General features: G+C 44.1%; 1 protein-coding gene across 1 annotated transcript in view; it reads right to left on the bottom strand.

The window, feature by feature from the left end:
- Positions 1-17,500, bottom strand: part of drosha (drosha ribonuclease III) — a 232,053-nt gene that overhangs the window by 117,079 nt on the left and 97,474 nt on the right. Inside the window, exon 23 of the mRNA XM_083777811.1 lies at positions 2,618-2,717. Coding sequence (XP_083633937.1) covers positions 2,618-2,717 — 100 coding nt within the window. The remainder of the gene's footprint in view (positions 1-2,617; positions 2,718-17,500) is intronic.

Raw genomic sequence — 17,500 nt, 5'->3', positions numbered from 1 at the left:
ATCAGATTCACACGAGGTTTCCGCTGGACACACACTGGTCTGATGAACCCATTCTGACCTGAGATCAGATTCTAAAAATGTCAGTCGCTCTTCGATTTTTCAAAAATAGCAGACCTACAAGCTCGTAGCGCGCCACTCGGTGGCGCGATATGAGCTTGTAGATCTGCTATTTTTAAATAGCCAAAGCATAACATGATGCTGACACCAAAATGGGTGCCCGGTCAGAATGTCTTAAGTACCAGGTCTTATTCCCTAACTTGAGTAAACTAAAGACCTGGAGGCGTGATCAATGCCATTTGGCTATTCTGAGTGGCCAAAGAGCATTGATCACGCCTCCAGGTCTTTAGTTTACTAAAGGTAGGGAATAAGACCTGGTACTTAAGTTAAGACACGCAAAATACAGCCCTGTATGTGGGATGCGCCTGGACCACTTGGTCAGCGGGCGCCGCACATCGTGTACCCAAGATCAGATTCTAAAAATGTTCTTCTACATCCTGACAGTTTTCTGAAAAGGCTATATGTTTCTATGTCAGTCGTTCTTCGATTTTTCAAAAAATAGCAGACCTACAAGCTCGTAGCGCGCCACTCGGTGGCACGCTATGAGCTTGTAGATCTGCTATTTTTCAACAGCTAAAGCATAACATAATACTAACACCAAAAGGGATTCCCGCCCAAGTACAATTTTTAGGGATGCACCAAAAGGGAAATTCTTGGCCGAAACCGAATACCGAATATAGGAAACAGTTGGCCGAAAACCGAATACAGAATAGCCGAATACATATTTGTTGTAAAGCTACCTGATTATGGCAAAAGACATGATTATGGCAAAACCTAACTTAAATAATAAACACTTATGGGTCCATTAAAAAAACATCTAATTAATTGGAGGCTTTGTGATGAATTAATCTCAATTAATCACATTTTAATCGCATATCCTATTTGCCTATTTGACCTGAGCAGTGAGCTTTTTTTTCTACATAAGCATAGGCAATAAAACAAGTAGTAATAATAATAGTGATAATATTATTTATATAAAGCTTCTCTGAGTAGGCTACTTAGACACTTTTCAAGGAGAACATGAGAAAACAAATAAAAACAACTTTATTAGAGAAAAACTAAGACTATGGAATAAAATAAATTAAAGTGGAATGAGATAGCAATATTCCAGAGGTGGGTTTGAATTTATAGGTGGAGGCATGTCTCTGAGTTTTGGGAAGTGCATTATAGTTGTGGACAGTGAAACCCTGACCATTAAACATGGGCAGACGCAACGATACAGTATCATTCATTGTTAAAGCTCCAAATGATATTCCCATTCGTCTTTGTGTCTGCCCGTGTAAACGCAGCAGCGAGTGTGAGGTGTTAAAACTAACGTTAGCTCCCATGCTAGCTATAGCTTCCCTCGTCAACAGAACAACACCCGTCCACAGATCGGGTGGAAGAGCTGCTGATACCACGTTGCTTGTGCCCGTGGATGGGAAATAAGATTTAAAAGGCTATGGAAGCGTGGATGAAAGCACATATGTATGCAATAAAGTTGTGTCGGATCTGCCTGTGCATTGAAGCATTCCGTGACTGCTGCGACGTGTGTTGTGTTGTGACTGCTGGGTGCTGGCTGCTGCCGGCTGAGCTGATGCATAGTTAATGAGCGTCATAAGCATGCGCCCTTCCTGCGCTGAAAGTAGCAGATCTACAAGCTATCTACCCGTCGCAATGCACAGCGCGTTGGGCTTGTACATCTTTGTTTTTCCCGCAGTTTAGTTCGATTCACAACTTTAGGACCACTACTACTATTCGGTGATATTTTTCGGCTTATTTGAGCCGAAACCGAATAGGCCGAAAATAGATTTTTTGCCATTTTCGGCCGAATATTTTCGGTGGCCGAATTTTCGGTGCATCCCTAATTTTGAGGTATTTGTAATTTGAGTATTTCCAATTTCCAAGTCATACTGTATGAACAGACAACCATTAGGCTGATACTTCAGCTCACTGCATTTGACAAAATGACACACAAGCTGGCATGCATACCAAACAATAACACCAAACTACGTTCTCTGGGGGAGGCTATAAACAAGCTGTATCAGAATATGTGCCGGCCTCGTGTACTTTTAGCAATCAGTAAGGCAACTTCAATATATTTGCGTAACACTGTGCAGTCCTGTTCACTGGCACAATTTGAATTGCTTCTTTAGGAGTGACGGCAGCTCTGCTCTGGTGTAATTTTCATAGACACTCCACTGGGGAAAAGATACGAAAACAAATACAAATAACAAAAAGGGAACAAAAAGGGCTCTACAAACACGAGGGAAATGAAAAAGATTGCCTGCCCTCATTGGAAACAGGGTTCCACTCTTGTGGAACTGACAGATGTGCCCATGTGCACTCCAGATGTGGTATGAAGCCACCACAATATTGTGGAAAAAACAAATGATCACATGTGTGTGCGTGGCTGCGTGCGCAGCGACATTGACTGGTACACACTAGCATTGATGCACAGATGGTGACTGTCTCACACTTTGCTAACAGGCAAACGCTGTGCGCACACACACACACACGTGACCTCTCAGTCACGCTAGTGTCACAGGGTCAGGTGTAGTAATGCGAGTCGTAGTGGTACCTTGGCCAGCATGGCGAGGTGCTGGTTCTGCACGATGGCGGTTCTGTAGGTGGCCAGACCTCCCTCCTCCAGGCACGGGAACAGGTAATAGAGGTGGACACTGTGTGGACACAGAACAGAACAGGGAACAGGTAATAGAGGTGGACACTGTGTGGACACAGAACAGAACAAGCAGAAATCAAATGTATTGAACAACTGCTCGGTGGCAATTCTCAAGACATAACTCATTTCCCTGCACGCTCTGTGTGTTTTTCCCCTTCCAATTTTGTCTTTCACAGACATGATGGCGGGGAACACTCGAAGCGCACCGTGGAAGCTTGTATTGGCCACACACACAGCTGGGGTTCCAGGCGAGCAATCTCCATTTTAATTAGGGCCTGTGTGCCTCACATATGCCACTGTGTCATTAGATTGATAGATTCCATATGAATTTTAAAAAGTCTGTTTAACCGCCGTCATTTCTAATCAATTCATCGCGAACACCCAGGCCTGGCTTTCAGCTGGTTCCAAATTCACACCTGGGGGTCTTTATGCATTGTGATGCTATAGCAGGGAAAACAAAACACTTGGAACTAATAAATAAATATCACAGTGCTATAGTCGTCAAAATATGTAATTGCTGCAAATGCAGACTCCTGTGTGTGTGTGTGTGTGTGTGTGTGTGTGTGTGTGTGTGTGTGTGTGTGAGAGAGAGACCAGCGGGCGGCAGATTTAGCCTTGTATACGTTTGTTCATTACAGATGGTATTTCTGATGTGTGTGATGCCTTTACCCTGCTGTAGCTATAACAGTGCTTTCTCTGGCCGTGTAACCGTAGCTTAAAAGGACACTTCACCCTTTTTGCAAAAAGATATATATTAATGACGTTTAGAAGCTTTAGATCACTTTCCTGGGGGTATTTATGTGTGTAATATGTGGTTTTAGTTATTTTAGATTGTAGCAGTGAGCCTGTTGTCTCTGATGTCATGGACACTGGTCTCACTACCTTCCTGGACTACAATTCCCATAATTCTTTGGTGCACTGCTCCTCCTTGTGGATAGGGGGAGAGCTGTCTTACTGAGACAACATGTAGTCCAGGAAGGAAGTGAGCCCAGTGTCCATGACATCAGAGACAACAGGCTCACTGCTACAATCTAAAATATCTAAAACCACATATTACACACATAAATACCCCCAGGAAAGTGTCCTAAAGCTTCTAAACGTCATTAACATATATTTTTTTGCAAAAAGGGTGAAGTGTCCCTTTAAGGTTAACCTCTCAAAACAGACTGTTGGCTCATACTTTTTTTTTCTTCTTCAAATGCTTCTGCCCATCAATCTGTGTAACATTGGAAGTGCTGAAAAGTCGCCGAAAATAAATTGTACTGTATGCCCCCCCCCCACCTCCCCTTCACCAGGCATGTACATAATTGCACACACACACACACACACACACACACACACACACACACACACACACACACACACACACACACACACACACACACACACACACACACACACACACACACACACACACACACACACACACACACACACACACACACACACACAAATGAGCCCACCCTTTTGGAGATGCCGGTGGTAACGAGGGAAGGCAGTCAGCTAGCTAACTTGGCAGCTATTAATAATAGCTCTGTATAATAATTGCTGCCGGTCTGTTCTCACCTGTGGAGTCGAGTCGAGTGAGTCAGAGAAGATACTGTATGTTCCAGCCGGCTAATTGAGAGTTGTCATGGAGAACTCTGGGGGGTGTGTTAAAACAGGGTGTACCGGTAGTAGAATATACGTTGGGTTAGGGTTAGGGTTAGGCTAACCCTAACCCTAACGAGGCCATCCCACTACGCTCGGCCACTGCTAAAACAGTATCACACAAGCTCCTGATGTTATTCAGCCGGGTTGGCATAGCGGACGAAATTTTAACGGATCAAGGCACATGCTTCATGTCCCGAGTAATGTCCACGCTCTATAAATGGCTAAAAGTGAAGCGCATTCGCACATCACCGTACCACCCGCAAACGGACGGTTGAACGCTTCAACCAAACCCTGAAGAAAATGCTGCGGAAGCTAGTGGACATTGATGGGAGGGATTGGGACCAGTTAATCCCGTATGTCTTGTTTTCTATCCGAGAGGTTCCCCAGGCGTCTACAGGCTTCTCACCGTTTGAACTGGTGTATGGGCGGAGCCCGCGAGGCCTGTTAGACGTTGCCAAGGAGACCTGGGAAACACACCCCTCCCCACACCGCTCTGTCATTGAGCACGTGGACAAGCTGCAGGCGCGCGCACGCAAGGTTTGGCCTATGGTGCGCGAGCACATGGAGCGCGCACAACGAGACCAGGCACGCACCTACTACCGAGGAGCGCGTGTCCGACAATTCCAGGTGGGAGAACACGTCCTTGTTTTAGTGCCCAGCAGCGAGTGCAAGTTTCTAGCTAAATGGAGAGGACCGTATGAGATCGAAGCGAAAATAGGACCTGTAAATTACAGAGTAAAACAACCCGGCCGGCGAAAAGGCCAACAAATCTACCACGTGAATATCCTGAAAAAGTGGAAAGCCCCCGGTCCCGTTCCATCCTCTGTCCTATTAACGGCTCTCTCCCCTCCTCCCACAGCCCCTGTCCCCACGGGGGAGGACCTGTCCCCGTCCCAGCGGCAGGACGTAAAATAACTCCTCAGTCGGAATAGTGACGTATTCTCGGAGATCCCTGGGCGAACACACCTAATTAAGCACAATATAGAAACCACTGCGGGGAAAACTATTCGCCAGCGGCCCCATCGTGTACCTGAGGCCAGGCGCATAGCGATTAAAGTAGAGGTAGAAAAAATGCTAAAATTAGGAGTGATAGAAGAGTCCCATAGCCCCTGGGCTAAAACAGGTGAAGTCATTTATGGGACTAATATTCGTATTATCAGAAATGTATTAAAGACTTTGCTACCGTTGCAGCACCGCTCTACGACATGATGAAAAAAACCCTCCCGCTCCACGTCACCTGGACCCCCGAAGTGGAGGGAGCGTTCTGTTTTCTGAAAGAGGCGCTCTGCGATGAGCTGGTGCTTAAGGCGCCTGACTTCGGAAAACCCTTCATATTGCACACAGACGCCTCAGGGACGGGAATAGGAGCGGTGCTGTCACAGCGCATAGACGAGGAAGAACACCCAGTCACCTACATCAGCAGGAAGCTGAAAAAACACGAGCGAAACTACGCCACCGTGGAAAAGGAGTGCCTGGCGGTGAAGTGGGCCATCCATCACCTCCGGTACTATCTATGGGGCCGGCGCTTCACTGTCATTACCGACCACGCCCCCTTGAAATGGATGGCCAGAAATAAGGACCGGAACGACCGAGTGACCAGATGGTTCCTGGAATTGCAGGACTACTGCTTCGACGTAGAACACCGACCGGGGAGAACCATCGCTCACGCGGACGCCTTGTCCAGACGATACGAGGGAGAAGAGGAAACTGAAGCTTCCGGTGGCACCGACAAGCTTGGGGGGAGGATATGTGAGGTGTCGCTAGGCAACCACCCGCCAGGTAAGCATAATAATAGCCCAGACAGCCAGTGGGGAGGAGGCAGAGCGCGGCCAAGGAGGACACGCCCACTCGGCCTCGTCATTGAGCAGACATATTATTACCCCGCCTACCTACTGGCTCAAGGCCAAGCGCACCTATTGGCTCAAGGCCAAGTGCACGCGCCTACGCCGGGTTAAAAGGAAAGAGATGTCTGCCCCTGCGCTCATTCCCCACTGACAGCTGACAGGGACAGTTCGGGTATACTTGGCGGTAAGCGACACCTCACTCTTCCTCTCGCACCACGACATTGATGTGAGCATGATACCAAAAAGGCCTATTCTCTTCCTATATAGGTAACCCGCTACCCCGGACGAATCATAACCGATGAAAGTTCCACTTCCCCGGGAGAGTACGGACAAGGAAACCAAGGCTCCTGTCGAACCCGGGGACAGAGTGTGAGACATAAAATAGGGCGCACTAAGCCTGTTAGGGAAGAGGACCCCAACTAAACCCCCGCCAGAGAAGAGCGCAGAGTTTTTGTTCATTAATTGACATTTTGAGTTGCATTTGATGCCACGCGCATAAAAGCGCATTTTACCTATACTAAACGGCCGTGGTGGCCCAGTCTAAACACTGCCTTGTGTGTTGGTGTCCGCTCAGTGCTCACAACGTATTGGAGGAAAAAAGAAATGAATCCGAATTACGAGTAAATCACTACAAGGAGCGGAAGGAGGTGGAGGAGAAGGCGGTGATGGTTTTATAGATATAGACATGCAGACGGGTGACACGTTGGAGTGTCTAGTCAGCCCTTATAGATATAGACATGCAGACGGGTTAGAGACACTTTGGAGTGTCTAGTCAGCCCTTATAGATATAGACATGCAGACGGGTGACACATTGGAGTGTCTAGTCAGCCCTTATAGATATAGACATGCAGACGGGTGACACATTGGAGTGTCTAGTCAGTCCTTGAACCTCCGTGAAAACCTCCGGAATAGGTTCCATAAGACTTGGCATTGGAGTCTGACCTCAATATCGCTGACATCAATAATAAAATTTTATTTGTATAGCACCTTTCATGACATGAAATGCAGCTCAAAGTGCTTTACAGAACAATGGAGAATAAAAGAAAAGCAAGGCAACGACAGTAATGCAATACAGTGAGGACATGAATAACAAAACAAACAAAAAAAAAAAAAAAAAAACTAAAAGATCAATTAAAAGCAATGTTGTAGAAGTGGGTCTTGAGCTGAGCTTTGAAAATGTCTACAGAGGCTGCCTGACGAAGGTACAGAGGGAGCTTGTTCCATGCCGACGGCCCGTAGAAGCAAAAAGCTGCTTCCCCGTATTTTTTTAGGCAAAGCGAGCAGGCCAGCAGTGGAAGACCTTAGCGGGCGGTTTGGGACATATTTAGGCAGGCAGTCATGTAGGTAGGAAGGTGCGACACCATTGAGAGCTTTATAGACAAGTAAAATAATTTTTAAATCAATCCTAAAAACAACCGGAAGCCAGTGCAGTGATGCCAAAACTGGAGTAATATGTTCTCTCATCTTAGTTCTAGTTAAAACTCTGGCTGCTGCATTTTGGACAAGTTGTAATCTGTCAGTTGTTTTCTTAGGCAGTCCTGAAAAAAGTGCATTGCAGTAATCAAGCCGAGAAAAAACAAAGGCGTGGATTAGCAATGACGCAATATCAAATGGAAATGAACTCCTCTGTCAAGGCATTGTATTAGATGTGAACGAGTGCATACACCCTATGCCCATGTCCAACGCAAGCAGGAACCTTTAAAACACGCGTCTTGATATTTCAGATTTATATTTGTGGTTAACTTTTCGAGGTGTGAGAAGATAAAGGGGGACAAAGTTTGAATGAATGAATCTATATTCTGCATGAATTAATAGGACCAGAGAGACTATCTCGACAGTCGACACAGATCTGACCAAAGCTCCTCATCAATTGTGGTATTCCAGTCCAGACGCCCACCTGTCTCTCGGGATTTGTGCAAATCTGGGTCTTGGGCACTGCAGTGTTCCATTAAGGAATAGTAGTACATTTTATAAATGAATAAGTATTAACATGGACTATACCATCAAACAGATCCTCTACACTGGGGGTTCTCAACCCATGGGTCGCGACCACTCGGGAGGGGGGGGTCGCCAAATTATTTTGGGGGGGTCCCCAAATTATTATCATTTTTTGCAACTCAATGGCTGGAAAATGGAAATTAAGAGTTTACATAGTACGTGGTGCAAAAACTTTCCTTAATGATGTATTTTCTCTATTATTATTATTAAAAAAAAATTAAGATATTTTTATTGGAGGGACAGACAGTAGGCTGACAGGAAACGGGAGAGAGATGGGGGGGGGGGAAGACATGCAGTAAAGGCCGTGTCGGGCTCAGGAGTCGAACCCGCGGCACACTGCGACTGGATTACCAGTCGGGTGCCCAGACGGTTACGCCACCGCCTGGGCTATTTTCTCTATTTTTAAGGTTATTTTTTTGCAGTCAGTTTGTATTGGTGGTGGAGAGGGGGGCGGGGCGGGGCTGGGGTGGGGTGGGGTCGCGAGACCCCAGAAAGCATTCCCGGGGGGGCGGGGTCCCTGGCCAAAAACGTGCTCTACACCAGGGGTTCCCAAACTCTTTTGGGCGGGGAGAATTTTTTCCAGGTACCCCCTCATCCATAGCAGACCTACAAGCTCATATCGCGCCACTCGGTGGCGCGATATGAGCTTGTAGATCTGCTATAACACCGATAAGCATATTTACAATCCTTACATTTAGATGCCATTAGAACCATTTGTAATTAAAACTTTTCAATCATTCGGTATTCTGATATCTGCATGTAGCAAAGTATACGTCACTGGTTGCTTCCTGAGGCCCCACCATAAAATAATGGATAGATATAGTAAATTATATTTACAATATGGAACAGATCACTTTCTCTCTCAGACTGCAGAAGGAAACATTTATAAAGTTTTGGTCTAAATGGAGTGGAATATATTATTCCTTTGCGACCTGATCTTGTAGCGGCAAGGATTTTTTTGGTTCTGTTGTTTTTATTTTAATTACTGCTCACAGTTTCAAATACTCCCTTATGTCTCCCTATGAGTATTATATTGTATTGTACATTTTTAATTTCTGTACACATCATCCATCTCTCCCATATGCTTTATTTATTTTTTATTTTTGTTCCCGTCTAAAAAATGAAAAAAAAAACCTGTGAACAAAGAAACACTATTTGAAAAATGGTTGTATAATATGATTGTGATGTCCCTAAATACATTTATTTATTTAACCCATTCTGAACGGGAACCCATTTTGGTGTTAGCATCGTGTCGTGCTTTAGCCATTTAAAAATAGCAGATCTACAAGCTCGTATCGCGCCACCGAGTGGCGCGATACGAGCTTGTAGGTCTGCTATTTTTGAAAAAATCGAAGACACTTTTAGAATCTGATCTCAGGTCAGAATGGGTTAATAATGAAACTGTCAGGATGTAATAGACATTTTTAGAATCTGATCTCAAGTCAGAATGGGTTAAGAAATATGCTATCTTAGAATAGATGTAGTCCTATTTGACAGTGCAGAAACATAATTTCCTTCCTTGATGCATCAATCAGTCAACGATGCTTAAAAAGATTTTCTTATCTACTGAACCATTTGAAGGAGTGTGTTTTCTTAAACTTTTTGTATAGTCTGCACTTCGTTTTTAATCAAAATTAGCTTTATATCCCGACATACCGGTAAGTATTATAAATTGTTGAAAAAGGTTTTGTAAATTAGAAAAGGGTGACCAGGTGGGGAAATACAATAGAGTACACACATCCACTAACTAAACGCCAGGTGGGGAAATACAATAGAGTACACACATCCACTAACTAAACGCCAGGTGGGAAATACAATAGAGTACACACATCCACTAACTAAACGCCAGGTGGGAAATACAATAGAGTACACACATCCACTAACTAAACGCCAGGTGGGAAATACAATAGAGTACACACATCCACTAACTAAACGCCAGGTGGGAAATACAATAGAGTACACACATCCACTAACTAAACGCCAGGTGGGAAATACAATAGAGTACACACATCCACTAACTAAACGCCAGGTGGGAAATACAATAGAGTACACACATCCACTAACTAAACGCCAGGTGGGAAATACAATAGAGTACACACATCCACTAACTAAACGCCAGGTGGGAAATACAATAGAGTACACACATCCACTAACTAAACGCCAGGTGGGGAAATACAATAGAGTACACACATCCACTAACTAAACGCCAGGTGGGGAATACAATAGAGTACACACATCCACTAACTAAACGCCAGGTGGGAAATACAATAGAGTACACACATCCACTAACTCAACGCCAGGTGGGGAATACAATAGAGTACACACATCCACTAACTCAACGCCAGGTGGGAAATACAATAGAGTACACACATCCACTAACTAAACGCCAGGTGGGAAATACAATAGAGTACACACATCCACTAACTCAACGCCAGGTGGGGAAATACAATAGAGTACACACATCCACTAACTCAACGCCAGGTGGGAAATACAATAGAGTACACACATCCACTAACTAAACGCCAGGTGGGGAAATACAATAGAGTACACACATCCACTAACTAAACGCACATCCACTAACTAAACGCCAGGTGGGAAATACAATAGAGTACACACATCCACTAACTAAACGCCAGGTGGGAAATACAATAGAGTACACACATCCACTAACTAAACGCCAGGTGGGAAATACAATAGAGTACACACATCCACTAACTAAACGCCAGGTGGGGAAATACAATAGAGTACACACATCCACTAACTAAACGCCAGGTGGGGAAATACAATAGAGTACACACATCCACTAACTAAACGCCAGGTGGGAAATACAATAGAGTACACACACATCCACTAACTAAACGCCAGGTGGGAAATACAATAGAGTACACACATCCACTAACTAAACGCCAGGTGGGAAATACAATAGAGTACACACATCCACTAACTAAACGCCAGGTGGGAAATACAATAGAGTACACACATCCACTAACTAAACGCCAGGTGGGAAATACAATAGAGTACACACATCCACTAACTAAACGCCAGGTGGGGAATACAATAGAGTACACACATCCACTGACTAAACGCCAGGTGGGGAAATACAATAGAGTACACACATCCACTAACTAAACGCCAGGTGGGGAAATACAATAGAGTACACACATCCACTAACTAAACGCCAGGTGGGAAATACAATAGAGTACACACATCCACTAACTAAACGCCAGGTGGGGAAATACAATAGAGTACACACATCCACTAACTAAACGCCAGGTGAAATACAATAGAGTACACACATCCACTAACTAAACGCCAGGTGGGGAATACAATAGAGTACACACATCCACTAACTAAACGCCAGGTGGGAAATACAATAGAGTACACACATCCACTAACTAAACGCCAGGTGGGGAATACAATAGAGTACACACACATCCACTAACTAAACGCCAGGTGGGAAATACAATAGAGTACACACATCCACTAACTAAACGCCAGGTGGGAAATACAATAGAGTACACACATCCACTAACTAAACGCCAGGTGAAATACAATAGAGTACACACATCCACTAACTAAACGCCAGGTGGGAAATACAATAGAGTACACACATCCACTAACTAAACGCCAGGTGAAATACAATAGAGTACACACATCCACTAACTAAACGCCAGGTGAAATACAATAGAGTACACACATCCACTAACTAAACGCCAGGTGGGGAAATACAATAGAGTACACACATCCACTAACTAAACGCCAGGTGGGGAAATACAATAGAGTACACACATCCACTAACTAAACGCCAGGTGGGGAAATACAATAGAGTACACACATCCACTAACTAAACGCCAGGTGGGGAAATACAATAGAGTACACACATCCACTAACTAAACGCCAGGTGGGGAAATACAATAGAGTACACACATCCACTAACTAAACGCCAGGTGGGGAAATACAATAGAGTACACACATCCACTAACTAAACGCCAGGTGGGGAAATACAATAGAGTACACACATCCACTAACTAAACGCCAGGTGGGAAATACAATAGAGTACACACATCCACTAACTAAACGCCAGGTGGGAAATACAATAGAGTACACACATCCACTAACTAAACGCCAGGTGGGGAATACAATAGAGTACACACATCCACTAACTAGACGCCAGGTGGGAAATACAATAGAGTACACACATCCACTAACTAAACGCCAGGTGGGAAATACAATAGAGTACACACATCCACTAACTAAACGCCAGGTGGGGAATACAATAGAGTACACACATCCACTAACTAAACGCCAGGTGGGGAAATACAATAGAGTACACACATCCACTAACTAAACGCCAGGTGGGAAATACAATAGAGTACACACATCCACTAACTAAACGCCAGGTGGGGAAATACAATAGAGTACACACATCCACTAACTAAACGCCAGGTGGGGAAATACAATAGAGTACACACATCCACTAACTAAACGCCAGGTGGGGAAATACAATAGAGTACACACATCCACTAACTAAACGCCAGGTGGGGAATACAATAGAGTACACACATCCACTAACTAAACGCCAGGTGGGGAAATACAACAGAGTACACACATCCACTAACTAAACGCCAGGTGGGAAATACAATAGAGTACACACATCCACTAACTAAACGCCAGGTGGGAAATACAATAGAGTACACACATCCACTAACTAAACGCCAGGTGAAATACAATAGAGTACACACATCCACTAACTAAACGCCAGGTGAAATACAATAGAGTACACACATCCACTAACTAAACGCCAGGTGGGAAATACAATAGAGTACACACATCCACTAACTAAACGCCAGGTGGTAAATACAACAGAGTACACACATCCACTAACTAAACGCCAGGTGGGAAATACAATAGAGTACACACATCCACTAACTAAACACCAGGTGGGAAATACAATAGAGTACACACATCCACTAACTAAACGCCAGGTGAAATACAATAGAGTACACACATCCACTAACTAAACGCCAGGTGGGAAATACAATAGAGTACACACATCCACTAACTAAACGCCAGGTGAAATACAATAGAGTACACACATCCACTAACTAAACGCCAGGTGGGAAATACAATAGAGTACACACATCCACTAACTAAACACCAGGTGGTAAATACAATAGAGTACACACATCCACTAACTAAACGCCAGGTGGGAAATACAATAGAGTACACACATCCACTAACTAAACGGCAGGTGGGAAATACAATAGAGTACACACATCCACTAACTAAACGGCAGGTGGGGGAATACAATAGAGTACACACATCCACTAACTAAACGCCAGGTGGGAAATACAATAGAGTACACACACATCCACTAACTAAACGCCAGGTGGGGAAACACAATAGAGTACACACATCCACTAACTAAACGCCAGGTGGGAAATACAATAGAGTACACACATCCACTAACTAAACGCCAGGTGGGAAATACAATAGAGTACACACATCCACTAACTAAACGCCAGGTGGGAAATACAATAGAGTACACACATCCACTAACTAAACGCCAGGTGGGAAATACAATAGAGTACACACATCCACTAACTAAACGCCAGGTGGGAAATACAATAGAGTACACACATCCACTAACTAAACGCCAGGTGGGAAATACAATAGAGTACACACATCCACTAACTAAACGCCAGGTGGGGGAATACAATAGAGTACACACATCCACTAACTAAACGCCAGGTGGGAAATACAATAGAGTACACACATCCACTAACTAAACGCCAGGTGGGGAAATACAATAGAGTACACACATCCACTAACTAAACGCCAGGTGGGAAATACAATAGAGTACACACATCCACTAACTAAACGCCAGGTGGGGAATACAATAGAGTACACACATCCACTAACTAAACGCCAGGTGGGAAATACAATAGAGTACACACACATCCACTAACTAAACGCCAGGTGGGGAAATACAATAGAGTACACACATCCACTAACTAAACGCCAGGTGAAATACAATAGAGTACACACATCCACTAACTAAACGCCAGGTGGGGAAATACAATAGAGTACACACATCCACTAACTAAACGCCAGGTGGGGAATACAATAGAGTACACACATCCACTAACTAAACGCCAGGTGGGGAATACAATAGAGTACACACATCCACTAACTAAACGCCAGGTGGGAAATACAATAGAGTACACACATCCACTAACTAAACGCCAGGTGGGGAATACAATAGAGTACACACATCCACTAACTAAACGCCAGGTGGGGAATACAATAGAGTACACACATCCACTAACTAAACGCCAGGTGGGGAATACAATAGAGTACACACATCCACTAACTAAACGCCAGGTGGGGAATACAATAGAGTACACACATCCACTAACTAAACGCCAGGTGAAATACAATAGAGTACACACATCCACTAACTAAACGCCAGGTGAAATACAATAGAGTACACACATCCACTGACTAAACGCCAGGTGGGGAATACAATAGAGTACACACATCCACTAACTAAACGCCAGGTGGGGAATACAATAGAGTACACACATCCACTAACTAAACGCCAGGTGGGGAATACAATAGAGTACACACATCCACTGACTAAACGCCAGGTGGGGAAATACAATAGAGTACACACATCCACTAACTAAACGCCAGGTGGGAAATACAATAGAGTACACACATCCACTAACTAAACGCCAGGTGGGAAATACAATAGAGTACACACATCCACTAACTAAACGCCAGGTGGGAAATACAATAGAGTACACACATCCACTAAGTAAACGCCAGGTGGGGAAATACAATAGAGTACACACATCCACTAACTAAACGCCAGGTGGGAAATACAATAGAGTACACACATCCACTAACTAAACGCCAGGTGGGGAATACAATAGAGTACACACATCCACTAACTAAACACCAGGTGGGAAATACAATAGAGTACACACATCCACTAACTAAACGCCAGGTGGGGAAATACAATAGAGTACACACATCCACTAACTAAACGCCAGGTGGGAAATACAATAGAGTACACACATCCACTAACTAAACGCCAGGTGGGGAATACAATAGAGTACACACATCCACTAACTAAACGCCAGGTGGGGAAATACAATAGAGTTCACACATCCACTAACTAAACGCCAGGTGGGAAATACAATAGAGTACACACATCCACTAACTAAACGCCAGGTGGGAAATACAATAGAGTACACACATCCACTAACTAAACGCCAGGTGGGAAATACAATAGAGTACACACATCCACTAACTAAACGCCAGGTGGGAAATACAATAGAGTACACACATCCACTAACTAAACGCCAGGTGGGAAATACAATAGAGTACACACATCCACTAACTAAACGCCAGGTGAAATACAATAGAGTACACACATCCACTAACTAAACGCCAGGTGGGAAATACAATAGAGTACACACATCCACTAACTAAACGCCAGGTGGGAAATACAATAGAGTACACACATCCACTAACTAAACGCCAGGTGAAATACAATAGAGTACACACATCCACTAACTCAACGCCAGGTGAAATACAATAGAGTACACACATCCACTAACTAAACGCCAGGTGTGAAATACAATAGAGTACACACATCCACTAACTCAACGCCAGGTGAAATACAATAGAGTACACACATCCACTAACTAAACGCCAGGTGAAATACAATAGAGTACACACATCCACTAACTAAACGCCAGGTGGGAAATACAATAGAGTACACACATCCACTAACTAAACGCCAGGTGTGAAATACAATAGAGTACACACATCCACTAACTAAACGCCAGGTGAAATACAATAGAGTACACACATCCACTAACTCAACGCCAGGTGAAATACAATAGAGTACACACATCCACTAACTAAACGCAAGGTGGGAAATACAATAGAGTACACACATCCACTAACTAAACGCCAGGTGTGAAATACAATAGAGTACACACATCCACTAACTAAACGCCAGGTGGGGAATACAATAGAGTACACACATCCACTAACTAAACGCCAGGTGTTTGTATTGTGAAATACAATAGAGTACACACATCCACTAACTAAACGCCAGGTGGGGAAATACAATAGAGTACACACATCCACTAACTAAACGCCAGGTGAAATACAATAGAGTACACACATCCACTAACTAAACGCCAGGTGGGAAATACAATAGAGTACACACATCCACTAACTAAACGCCAGGTGGGGAATACAATAGAGTACACACATCCACTAACTAAACGCCAGGTGGGGAAATACAATAGAGTACACACATCCACTAACTAAACGCCAGGTGGGGAATACAATAGAGTACACACATCCACTAACTACACGCCAGGTGGGGAATACAATAGAGTACACACATCCACTAACTAAACACCAGGTGGGGAATACAATAGAGTACACACATCCACTAACTAAACGCCAGGTGGGAAATACAATAGAGTACACACATCCACTAACTAAAGGCCAGGTGGGAAATACAATAGAGTACACACATCCACTAACTAAACGCCAGGTGGGGAAATACAATAGAGTACACACATCCACTAACTAAACGCCAGGTGGGAAATACAATAGAGTACACACATCCACTAACTAAACACCAGGTGGGAAATACAATAGAGTACACACATCCACTAACTAAACGCCAGGTGGGAAATACAATAGAGTACACACATCCACTAACTAAACGCCAGGTGGGGAAATACAATAGAGTACACACATCCACTAACTAAACGCCAGGTGGGGAAATACAGTAGAGTACACACATCCACTAACTAAACGCCAGGTGGGGAAATACAATAGAGTACACACATCCACTAACTAAACGCCAGGTGGGGAATACAATAGAGTACACACATCCACTAACTAAACGCCAGGTGGGGAAATACAACAGAGTACACACATCCACTAACTAAACGCCAGGTGGGAAATACAATAGAGTACACACATCCACTAACTAAACGCCAGGTGAAATACAATAGAGTACACACATCCACTAACTAAACGCCAGGTGGGAAATACAATAGAGTACACACATCCACTAACTAAACGCCAGGTGGGAAATACAATAGAGTACACACATCCACTAACTAAACGCCAGGTGGGGAATACAATAGAGTACACACATCCACTAACTAAACGCCAGGTGGGGAATACAATAGAGTACACACATCCACTAACTAAACGCCAGGTGGGGAAATACAATAGAGTACAC

Source organism: Protomyctophum parallelum, assembly GCF_964188405.1.
Source record: "Protomyctophum parallelum genome assembly, chromosome: 12".
Lineage (NCBI taxonomy): Eukaryota > Metazoa > Chordata > Actinopteri > Myctophiformes > Myctophidae > Protomyctophum > Protomyctophum parallelum.
The sequence above is the reverse complement of the archived record's forward strand: the minus strand, read 5'-3'. Positions and strand labels throughout refer to the sequence as shown.